Source organism: Emydura macquarii, unplaced genomic scaffold, assembly GCF_026122565.2.
Source record: "Emydura macquarii macquarii isolate MOO-44397 ecotype Brisbane River unplaced genomic scaffold, CSIRO-AGI_Emac_v2 contig_1348, whole genome shotgun sequence".
NCBI classification, from domain to species: domain Eukaryota; kingdom Metazoa; phylum Chordata; order Testudines; family Chelidae; genus Emydura; species Emydura macquarii.
In genome coordinates this window covers 6,935,668-6,947,817 of record NW_027131485.1, presented here as the reverse complement: position 1 = coordinate 6,947,817, position 12,150 = coordinate 6,935,668, and the positions used below count along the sequence as shown (strand labels likewise).

General features: G+C 46.8%; 1 protein-coding gene across 1 annotated transcript; it reads right to left on the bottom strand.

The window, feature by feature from the left end:
• Positions 1-573: 573 nt before the first annotated feature.
• Positions 574-2,509, bottom strand: ITPRIPL2 (ITPRIP like 2). The gene has a single exon (XM_067551497.1). It carries the CDS (start codon positions 2,137-2,139, stop codon positions 574-576), a length of 1,566 nt encoding a protein of 521 aa, XP_067407598.1. The 5' UTR covers positions 2,140-2,509.
• Positions 2,510-12,150: the final 9,641 nt, after the last annotated feature.

Sequence of the window (12,150 nt, the reverse complement as noted above, 5' to 3'; positions counted from 1 at the left end):
TATTAAATCTCAGACAATGACTATGAGTGTCTCATTGAATAAATATTTCCAACTGTGTTTAAGGCTCAAAGAACACCCCTGGCTCCTCCTCCGTCTCAAAAAAGTACTTCATCACACTGACATTTCTGCATGCCAGTGATCTTTGATCCTGATTATCTTGTGCATTAAAAGAAAGTTCTGGACAGGGTCACTTTTGTGCCTAAACTTTAAGGAGGACACTCCAAATTCATCAGTGTGAACCCCTCTATAAATCCGATACTAAATTAAGTTTACAAGTGGTTCTTGTAATGCTTTCTAAATAAGGCATTTTCCTGGAAGTTTCATAATTTTCCCATGAATCATCATCATCACAAAGCTATTAAGATTTTACAGCCTCAGTACGTCTTAATCTTGAATTTTGACCTTTGGATTTCCCACATTACCATGACTAGGGAAACAAAACACAGAACACATTTTATGCTGTCAGGCAGGCAGATCTCCCTGGGAACCTCAGGCAGCTTGCTAGCTAACACAGGTACTTTGGCCTCAGAGTGCACGCCCCTAAAGGCACTGACAAAGGCACCTAGGTGATGCTCAGTTGCTTGGGGGCTCTTGGCTGGTGTCGGTGATGTGCTTACAAAGAGTGGAGCTCTTCCTCAAGTACCTTGGGCTACTGTACATCCGGATCATTTTAGGGGCCTGGTTCCAGGTTTTCAGCAGCTGGAAGGCAACCAAGTCTAGAGTAGGGGCATCAAAGGCCGCCAGCAGATTGACAGAGGCAGCTTCCTTCAGGAGCTTTGGCACCGTCACCGCCTCAGGGACACTGCGGTTGCCCAGGAAGATATGCATGAGCACCTGCTTCTGCAGGCAGTCCCTGAGAAACATCACCAGGTCCTCCAACCTCTCAGCCAGGAACTGCTCCTCCCAGGCCTGCCAGGGCCCACGCAGCAGCAAGGAGAAGAGCGCCGTCTTGAGGATGTAGGAGGAGAGGACGCGGCTCCACTGGGCGCCGAAGGGCTGCTCCATGCCCCGGCCGCTCAGGTCCCGCAGCCCCTTGAGGATCTGCAGGCACTTGAGGTGGCAGGAGTTGGCCGGGGTCTGCTCCTGGAGCCAGCTCAGCAGCCGCTGCTCCTGCTTGGAGACGTTGAGCCCCCAGAGGGCCTGCAGCATGCAGGGGGCGCCGGGCTGGGATTTCCTGGCACCGCCGGGCTGCAGGGCGATGAGATAGAGCGAGTCCCCCAGCGGGATGGCGGGGATGAGGCGCACGGCCATGGAGATGTGGCAGCAGACGTAGTCGGAGCGGGGCAGGATGTGCAGGGTGAGCTGGCGGCCCGGGCATGCGGCCAGGCTGATGCGGCAGCGCTCCTGCAGCCGGTAGCGCACGGCGCCCAGGCACCGCTGCAGGTGGCCCTGGAACCAGCGCAGCACCAGGGCCGAGGAGAGGTAGCGCCTGCCCTGCAGCTCCACGCAGAAGCCCTCGCTGAAGGGCCGGTAGCCCCGAGGCCAGCCGTCCTCGTGCGGGGCCTTCAGGGCGCAGGCGAAGGCGCTGCGCAACTCCGGGGCCAACCTGGGCTCCTCGGCGCCCAGGCAGCGGGGCTCCAGCTCCAGGCGCGGCGGCAGCCGCAGTGGCACCAGGATGTCGAAGCAATCCGGGCTGCGGATCTTGTGCTGCTCGTAGGCGCTGCCGATCTGCACGAAGTCCCCGCGCAGGGTGAGGGCCAGGGGCCCCGGCTGCAGCCCCTGCGCCTTGGCCGCCCGCACTAGCTCGCCCACGATGCGGCTCACGTGCGCCTTGCTGTGGCCCAGCACGTGCGGGGAGAGGCGCAGCTGGCGCTCGTAGAAGCTCTCCAGCAGGCTCCGGCGGGCCTCGGCGCTGCTCGGCGGCGGCGGGGCCTCGGTGCTGCAGGGGGATCGGGGCCGCTGGCCGCACTCCCCGCCGCCGCTGGGGGAGGCGCAGTAGCGGAGCAGCAGGAAGCCCAGCAGCAGCAGCAGCAGCAGCGCGGAGCCCTTGAGCAGCGGGCCGCATCCCGAGTCTGGGGCGCTCTCATCGCCCGGGGCGCCCGCCCTGCTTCGCACGGCCTGGTAGAGGCAGACCAGGATCGTGCACAGGCAGGTCACCAGCGGCCAGAAGACGCGCAGGTTCAGGGTGTAGACCGTCATGGTGCGGCGGGGGCTCAGCCCATGGTACCGGCGGCCGCGGCAGCGCCCTCCAGCCCCGGCATGCAGGGGGCGCCCGCCACCCCGCTCACCAGCCTCCCCCAGCGCTGGTCCGGGGAGTCGGTGCCGGCACCCCCCTGCCGGCTGCCCTAGACCCACTACCCCAGTCGCTCCCGGCTCGCCAGCTCCTCCCGCTGAGCGCCGCCGGCGGGCCCTGCCCCCACTGCCACTCCCGGGCCAGCCAGCCGCCGCCTTCTCTGCGTCCTGCTCCGGTCCCTGGGTGCGAACAGCCAGCCGCCTTGCCCCGCCTGCCTGCCGTCTGACCTCGGACGCGCAGCCTCCGCCTTCCTCCAGGGAGCCGTCCCGGGACACGCACTCACCGCCTCCTCACCCTGCTGTTGTGCTTCCTAAGTCCAGCCCTTCTCTCCTAACCGTTAGCTCCGAAGCTTCCTCTTCCGAGGGGAAAAGGGGCCGCGTCCTGTATTGTGTGAGCTCAGAGGAAATGCCAGTGGATTTGGCCGGAGGAGAGCGGATCAGGCCTGGGGGTAAGAGGGCTGGGGGATGCAGTCGCAAGCCCAGCGGTTCTGCCTGGGAGCACCCACGCTAGGGCCCTGGGATGGGGGGGAGGAGAGAAGGAACAGTCCCTTCCTCATCACCTCCCTTTACTTCTCCACAATGAAGGTGTTGGCATCAGGACCCGACTCCCATTGACAGTTCTTATCCCAGGGCTTCTTCATTCAAAACTTTAAAGACAACAGTTCCCAGTTCTCTGACTTTCAGACTTGGCTTGGTTCCCATTTCTTAAACACAGTCATCAAAGACCAAAACAAAAACAAGCCGGCAAAAGATTCATATAGGGAATTCCCCATACAATCGTTTCATGCCATTTCATCTTTTTTTTAAATAATTTAGTTGGGGTTTTTTTTAGATAAATGTACTTTTAAAAAAAGGAAGGTCAGGGTGCTAAAAGAGGAAAAGTTCATAAAAGTCATAAAAGTGTCATCTGAAAGAACCTTATGAGCTAACTCCACCATTGATTCAGTAAAGATATATACTCAGGATTTGATAGAGGACATTCTTGCACAAGAAGGCACCGTGGAGCAGTCGCTGAGTGTGGTGATCACCTTGCATGACTACTTGCAATTCAGGACTGGGATGTTTGGAACGAAAGAGCCATGCAAAGTGGGGTGGGTTCACCTTATGTGAACTCTAGGATGGCAGCAGTAAAGCCAGAAGGGCCTGCATGCACAGGTCTTGAGGCCCATTCATGGTAGCCACCTCAACTTGGAGTACACCAGTCCAAACAAAAAAAGTGAGACAACTGTTTGGCGCCTCACACAGTTCTGTGGAAAAGTCAGGGTTGACACAAACACAGCACTTCACATCCAAATCCCCAGGTGCCATTTGGCACAATGAGTAGCCAGCCCCATGTCACAATCCCTGAGACACACACAGTCAGTATGACGTGGGGCTGCATGTACTGACAGAGTAGACATTCTGCGGGTGCTATATGCTGTGCAGCATACACACCATGCACCCGAGTTTACAGGCTTTGGCCATGATTTAATCCTTCCCCCTATCTCACATCACATGGGGCCTTGAATTGAATCTTTAAATTCCCAAATGCTCTCGAATCATTCGGTAAACAGCCCTATATGCCACTGTCCAATAGTGGCAGAATTGGGGAGCAGGGTCATCAAATACAAGTGCAGACGATAGGCACTGCCATTTGCAGAACAGCAAGGAATAAAGTCAACATCTCTGAAAACAGACAAGCACCTCACGCAGGGAAGTACTAGCCATGATGCTGATGTAACAGGACTGGTTAGAACCACTCCAAATATGTGAGACAGGCCATTGCGGTTTATACTGCAGGTGAGTAACCTGGACCATGTGCCAGTGGCAGAATGAAGTTGCTCATGGAGTTAGGGTTAGGGTCTGTTTGTCTTTGCCTGACATAGCTATGCCACCACCACCACCCCCAGTGTGGCTGCAGCTGTGTCAATGGAAGAGTGCTTCTATTGAGGTAGCTAACATCCTTCAGGGAGGTGGTGTTCTTGCATGGAGAGAAAAACTGTTGGTGTAGGCTGCGTCTATGCAAGGGGGCTATTCCAACGTAGCTACGCTGGGCTGGCATAGGCTCCGTAGTGTAGATATAGCCCATGTCTCCAGACTCTTGAATTATATATGACAGTTCTTTTTGATAACACAGCTATCGATCGCTTGTCAAAGATTACTAACTTTCCCATTGAACTTTTTCTTTAGGCCACAGATTTTTTTTTTTTAAACTTCTTGACACAAAGTACTGTCTGATTTTCTCCTCCACCTGCACTTTTTCCTCCTACCAGCTCTTGAAGTATATGCCTATGTCATCAATATAAAGCTCCCTACAGACATTAGTAAATTTTCCCATAGGTGAGCCTTACATTTGAACAAGCTAGCAAGCTGAGTGAATTCAGAGGAAAGATAGGACTTGCCTGCTGTAAAACTGACTGTTTTAAAGCTGAATTCCTGGGGTTTTTAGGTATTGACTTTGAAACTGAAAGGCATTTTCACCTGTTCAGAAAAAAGAGCTGAGAAGATCTGGTCCATGACTAGGAATCAAAGGCCATACAGTAACAATTAGTAAATAATGACACTATCATCACCACAGCTTGCCTGGAGTGAGGGGGTCAGATGAGTTTCTGGAGCCATTAAAGTTTTAGGTCCGTGGACATCAGAAGGTGCAGTTTCAAGACTGCTGTAAAACTCTGCTACATGGTAACTGATAAAACTCAGGAACTGAGTTGGTCTGGATTTTTCCCTATGCAGAACAACAATGCTCTTTGTGCACAGAGTAGTTTCTCAGTTGAAGCGTGTTTCTCTGGGCTATATGTTCTCTAGCTTTGGGGTTTTTTAGTTCTTTTGGCCCTTTCTACACAGGGATTTGAAAATTTGTTAGCATCTTTTTAGAAGATAGTATTTAAACACGGTTTTTGTGCTAAATCATTCACAGATATCAGATTCGACAGGACCATTGTCCTCTAGCATATTCTGAACCACCTTCTATTTATTTACTGAATTTTCAGACTATTCGCTGAAGTATAAGGAGCTTCTATTTATGATGCTGCTTTGTGATTTAATTCCAAAGGGTGAAGCGCTTATCGTATTATTGTGATTTAGCTACAGTAGAGTGTTGATCTGAGATCTTTAGCTGCACGGGCAGAGAGAAAAGATGTAGATGTTTAAAATCTGAGCAGGCAGACTGAAAATTCAGTAAACAATCTGCAAGTCTCAGTTTAAGGAGTCAGTGGGGAAAGGAGTCAAAACACATAAGTACCACAACAAAGGAAAACATCAAAAATGCTTTCTATGTACTTCTATATAAAATACAATCTTACTTCTAGTTAATGAAAAAATCATATTTCACAAGAGAGGTTTATGTTTCCCGGCTGGGACACCGTAGCCCTAAATTAAGCTTTTTTAAAGCATAGGAACACACCCACAAACAATTTTATAGCATTATAACCAAAAACAGTAAAATGTCAATGCAGTACAATCGAGAGCATGTGGTCCTTTGATGTGCATCTCCTGATCTCAAAATACAAGCAGTTCCCCCACTATTGTCAGGTCTTGAAACCAAACTGGAAATGAAAAAGCATCTATGGGGTTTTTTCCCCCTCCTTGTTTCACATTTTCCTGTATTTCGCTACTGAGCAGCATCTACAAAAACAAATATCTAGGAGAGCAGAGGGCTATTCTGTATACTTTTTAATGAGAACACTTGTTTCTCATATTAAATCTTGTGGTCGCCCTCAAAAATATAAAACAAGTCTGGAAAACTTGTGAATCAGACTATCTACCCATCTCAGCACTTATCCTTGATTTCAGGATGACTTCTGACCTTTTTATCCCAGGATTTGTATAATGTTGTGCCTTTCTCAGTGGGAGTTACGTGCACACAGCTGATCAGATGATAGGGAAAAAGGCTACTTACAAATATACTGCATGAAACCAAATTCTGCTTTCTCCATAACACTCTGAGAATAAAAATGCAACATGCTGAGGAGCAAGCACACAAGTTCGCCTCCTAACTCAGGACTACATGCCAAATCTGTGGCCTGATAAGGTCCTGCTTTTTGAAAAACTATTTGGTCAACACCTCTTCCCAGCATACACCCAGGGCCTAGTAGCCTGCAATGACTCACCTGAAACCTTGACAGTTCAGTTGTGTGGTCCAACCACCTCTTTGTTGTCAAAACCCTCCCTCCTTCCCATTCTCCAGCCTCTGATCTCCCTCCCACAGGGATAACATTTTGGGCAGTACTGTAATATACATTAATTATTAACACTAACACTAATAGCATGGTAAATTGACAGCTCTTTACAAACAAGTAGTAATAATAATCATACTGTTTATTGCCTAGGCTTCCTCCCTGCAAACAACTCCCATTCTTGCACCATGCCCAACAGATCGCAAAACTAATACAGCCCTAGAAAAGCAAACATACCATTGTTTGGATAGATTCCTTGTCCGAGACTAAGCCTTTTTGGTACTTTTTTAGATGGTCCAACTTGACTTCCCAGCTATTTAGTAACTGGCCAGCTGCAGGCCCAGACTTCGGGAGTCCTTGCTCTTTCAAGAGGCAATAAAACAGTTGTACAAAACTTGCATCTGCAAATGTAGCACATATCATCTGGCTTAAGGTTTTGCTAGAGGCCTGAAACCAGGCTCACCCAGAGGTTTGCAAACAGTGTTTCAAAGCAGCCTGGGCTGACTTTCCATAAGAGGCTGGTCCACAGACCCTCTGCACTAGCGAGAACGTTTTGGTAGACTTTACAGGAAGCTCAGAGGTGGAGAAAATTGCAGCAGCCCAGCATAGAACTGAACAAAGTGCTGATTGTCACTGCAGTATCTGGATTCAGGGGAAAGCCTGCTACATTCAAGCCACCCATAAAAGGAAGGAATTATGGACCAAGCCTGATGGCAGAGAACCCAGAAGCCACAATTAATCCCAAAGGCAGTGGACCATTTTGGCAAAAGTTACTCTCATGCACCCTCAACAGACACTGCACCAGTGCACTCTGCTACATGCTTCCCTTTACCAAGGAGTTCCTGGTCTATCTTATTCAGTCAGTTCATTCTCACCCAAATCCATCACAGCCAGATGCCAGAAAAGAACAAAGCTGTAGACTGGGGGTCTGATGTAGAGGAGGCAAAGATATTCTCAGCATATGGATCGCCCAGAACATCTCACAGTTCCCTCTAGTGGCAGTCTGTGCACATTGAACTGGTGAGAGTGACCAAATGGAAGGATCCCTGAGTATGCCAGATAGGTGAGAGACTTCTGGGAGAATGAGCCGCTGCCCAGCACTACCATCTGTGACTTCACCCAGGACCAAAGCAATTTAAAGACCACTCCATCCGCTCCCGCAGGCAACTCAACAATGCCTGGTGTCTGATAGCATCAAAATGAGAGCGCTCACAGTGTTTTAAGTGAAAATCTCCATCCCTTTATTTCAGACTGCCACTTTGCCTATCTATTTTAATGGCGTCATTTGAGTACGTCATTCTGCAGTTATGCCTTGCCTTTTTTTTTTAATTCACGACTTTACACAACATGATATCATGCATTATCAGAACCATAATTTATCTAGGGATCCTGCTTATGTCCTATGCTAGTGGAGAAAAAAATAATCACCTGACCTGCAGTACTCAAACTCACTTTGGGGTCTGTTTTACACGCATTGAACTAAAACAGAATTACAGTGATGTAACCCGCACCCATTCAGTGTGGTATGCTGTCTCCCTCTAGTGGTGGGTGGGTCACATATGGAGGCTGATGAGCCTGCTTCAGCCTGAGCTAACAGCGGAATGGGTGTTTTTACTCAATCAGTAGAGGCTCATGCTTTAAGATTCAAAGGTCCTGTGAATGATTCCTCTTGCCAGCGACCCACACAGTGGTGCAGCTTTACAATGGCATTCTTCACTTTTGCCTGAACCACCTCTATTTTGTTCCTGTGCGCTATTATTAAGAATAATAAGGAACAAGCTTGCTAGGCCTTTACTAGCAAATGCTATACCCTAAAAATATAACTTGTGTTACATTACCAACCATGACTTTAAATCCAGAACCACACAGACCCCACAAGAACATTGATAGTTCAACAAAACCATCCATTGTTTAAGTAGATCTAATTTAAGCACTTCAGGATATTCCACTTCCAGGATATCCTTTTCCTTAAAATAAGCAAGATTATACAGTAGCCACTATATAATTCTGAGCTAAAACTAGGTATCACAACACTTAGACCATAAGTACAATGTACAGTGTCTATTTAGGGGGAGGATTGCAAAGGCACAAAGGGCAGTTGATTTTTAGAGGACGTTGGGTGCCTAACATGCCTTTACAAATTTCCCCTTATCTGCCACTATTATGATTTATATTACAGTAGCATCAGAAGGCTCCAATGGAAACTGAGGCCACACTGTGCTTGGTGCTTCACAAACACAGTGAGAGACAGTCCCTGCTCCAAAGAGCTTACAATAGGAATAATAAGACAGACATTGGAGAAGGGGAAACAGAAGCACAGAGAGGTGAAGTGACTTGCCTAAGGTTCAACATAGCAGGTAAGCGTCAAAGCTGGAAATAGGACCCATATCTCCTGACTCACAATTGAGTGCTTTATCCACTAGACCATACTACATCACATCATCATTTATTCTCCATGTCATCATCTATGATCACCACCACAGGCCCTAGCTCTGCTCTTATTGACACTGGTTTTATTCTCGTCTCCCCATTGCCTTCGCTGGTGTTACTCCTGATATACGCCCTAAGAGAGTAGAATCAAGTCCACGTTTCTAGATACTTTTCCAGCACCTCCCCACCCCAGTGAGTTAAAAGCACCTTATAAGCATTAGTTAAGTCTCTTCGCAGGTAGGGAAGAGATTTATGAAGATCCCTTTGACTCCCATTGAAATACAGCCACTGTTCAGGTGGGATATACCAGCTGTTCAATAGCACATAGCTACAGAATGCAACAGTTAGAGTAGGAAGTGAAGAATACGGCTGTGAAAAAGGCTAATGCAATCCTAAGATGCATCAGGAGAGGTATTTCCAGTAGAGATAGGGAAATGTAATTACCATTATACAAAGACCTGGCGAGACCTCACCTGGAATACTGTGTGCAATTCTGGTGTCTCATGTTTAAAAAAGATTAATTCAAACTGGAACAGATGCAGAGAAGAGCTACTAGAGTGATCAGAGGAATGGAAAACTTACCTTCTGAGAGGAGACTTAAGGAACTTGGCTTGTTAGCCTAACCAAGAGAAGGCTAAATAGAGATATGTTTGCTCTCCATAAATACATCAGAGGGATAAATACCAGGGAGGGAGGGGTGTTATTTAAGTTAAGGGTCAGTGTTAGCACAAGAACAAATGGATATAAACTAGCCATCAACAAGTTTTGGTTTGAAATCAGACAAAAGTTTCTAACCATCAAAAGAAGTTGTGGAACAGCCTCCCAACGGGAACAGTGGGTGCAAAAACTAACTGGTTTCAAGATTGAGCTTGATAAATTTATGGAGGGAATGGTATGATGAGATTGCCTACAATAGAATGTGATCCATCTGTGACTGCTAGTATCAAATATCTCCAATGGCCAGAGAAAGGACTCTAGATGGGGAGGGCTTTCAGTTACTACAGTGTATTCTTTCGCAGGTGTCTGGCAGGTGGATCTCACCAACATGCTCAGGGGCTAACTGATCACTATATTTGGAGTCAGGAAGTTTCCCCCATGTCAGAGTGGCAGAGACTGGGGGAGAGGGTTGCCTTCCTCTGTAGCATGGTGCACAGGTCACTTGCTGGTTTGATCTAGAGTAAATGGATTATCTATAACTTGAAGTCTTTAAATCATCATTTGAGGACTTCAGTAACTCAGCCAGAGGTTATGGGTCTATTACAGGAGGGGGTGGGTAAAGTTCTGTGACCTGTGTTGTGCAGGAGGTCAGACTAGATGATCATGATGGTCCCTTCTGGCCTTAAAGTCTATGCGTCTAATACAGTAATCAATTGAAAGTGAAGGTTGACAATGCCCCTGACTAAATCAACAAAAGTTCCTGCATTACTTGCAGCTCTTTGGACCGAACCCCTCAGGAGCCCTGGAGATTCTACTGAGACATACTCACCCAACGCAAACACTATTCAGGACAGTGTGAACAAACATAATCTGCTATTGATTCAGATTTGAAGCATGTTTGAATAGGTGGTTCAGATAAGAGGACTTGGTTTACAACTGAGGAGAATAGCCTTGCAGGTTTGCAGGAGACCATCTCTCAGGAGCGCTCTTTGGCCAGGGTCGAAGAGGGTCACTGTGTTGAGTGAATAGTGCTGTATCACTCAAAGGAGTTTGGGATTGGGGAGTTTCTGCCATTTTTCTTTTAACCTATTCTCCTGTTTAATAAATGGTATATTCTTGCCACCCATCTCAGCCTGTTTGTTCACTAGCTATCTCCGTCATGTTCCAGATTTCACAGGCCTTGTGATGCTTATTCACAAAGGCTCTCCCCTGCCATTAATTGGACCTGGATTTATTCTATAAACATGAGTAACCCAGTCCAGTATTTCCTTGGTTTAAAAGCACAGGCTTGATGGGTAATTCATACTCTGATCCCTTGTCCAAAGGTATCCTTTTTACAAACACCAATGCCCTGCACAGATGAACAGCGCAAATGGCAGCTGGCTCACCTCCAAGCCAGCACTTATTGTTTAACTTTAAATAAACCTTCTAGGAAACTTTGCATGGAAACTCTTGGGTAAAAAATGCTCAGCTCCTCCTACAAAGCTGAATGTGGGATATTTAATTGTTACCTATTGTTATGATATAGTGCAGGAAGCCCTGCCCACGTGTTTCCAGCTGTCCCTAAGCAATGAACTACAGAACGGGAACAGAAACAGACAATATCTACATTAATGAAAGAAAACCAATACTCCCAACTTGGAAACGATCTTCAAAACTCTGGGCATTGTGGAATAGGATCAATGTGGGCCTTTTACAGCTTAAGGTGCTGATATCCAGAACAAAGTTAAATACAGCGGCAGAAGGAAAAACAACTTCTGTGAATGGGGAGCAAAAATACAGCTGTCATGGAGAAGGGATTAACAGTAATTGCAAATGGAGGTTTTGCTTCAGGGATCATGGAAACTTTTTATGGGAAATAAAGTTGTTTCAGATCAGAGTTATTTAAAAAGTCCCTTACACTGTGTTGGTTGAAGTCTTCCTTGTTTTTTAAGTACTATATTTAATGTAATCCACATATGGATGATAACAATCACACTAATACTCGATTTGCTGTCACACACATGTACGTGTGTCTAAGATTGGTTGACCATCTGGAATAGGAAATGAAGACATAAAACTTAACATTTGACAAGCCAAAGAAAAGCCAGGCCATTTAAAGTTAAAACTAAAGCCTTGTCTAAACTAGAAAAGGTAAACTGGTTTAACTAGATCAATTTAAAATGAATCTAGTGCATTGCACATGTAGATGCAGTTAAACCAGTTTAATCATCATTTAAACCAATTGATCTTAGCCCAGCAATTTGCTGATGAAAATTGAAGCAATTTAAGTGAAAGTTAAACCAGTTTAAGTGCATTTACTTTAGGAGTTTACATTGTCTAACTAGATAAACTTTGGTCTCAACTTCTTGCTTTTTGCTAGCGTGTTGCCCAACTTCAGCATTACTAGAACACTATTTTTAAAAAATAGGAAATCTATGAAAGGCAGATATGTCAGACAAGTAGATCCAGAGTCTCCTCTCACACCAACTCCATTAGCTCAAGGGAGTTTCTTCTGATTTTCATAGGTACATGTAGCAGTAAAATCAGTCTCAAAGGTTGCCTGTGTAAATGATTCTCTTCACCTGTCTCGAAGTAATTCAAGTATATCTAAGGGCTAGTCTAAGCTACAAAGGGTTTGCCAGTATAGTCATACCAGCATAGCTATATTGGCAAAATCTCCTAGTGCAGCTGC

What these genes read in the sequence shown, in the direction of transcription:
- ITPRIPL2 (XM_067551497.1), bottom strand. Translation starts at nt 2,139, where the DNA reads ATGACGGTCTACACCCTGAACCTGCGCGTCTTCTGGCCGCTGGTGACC.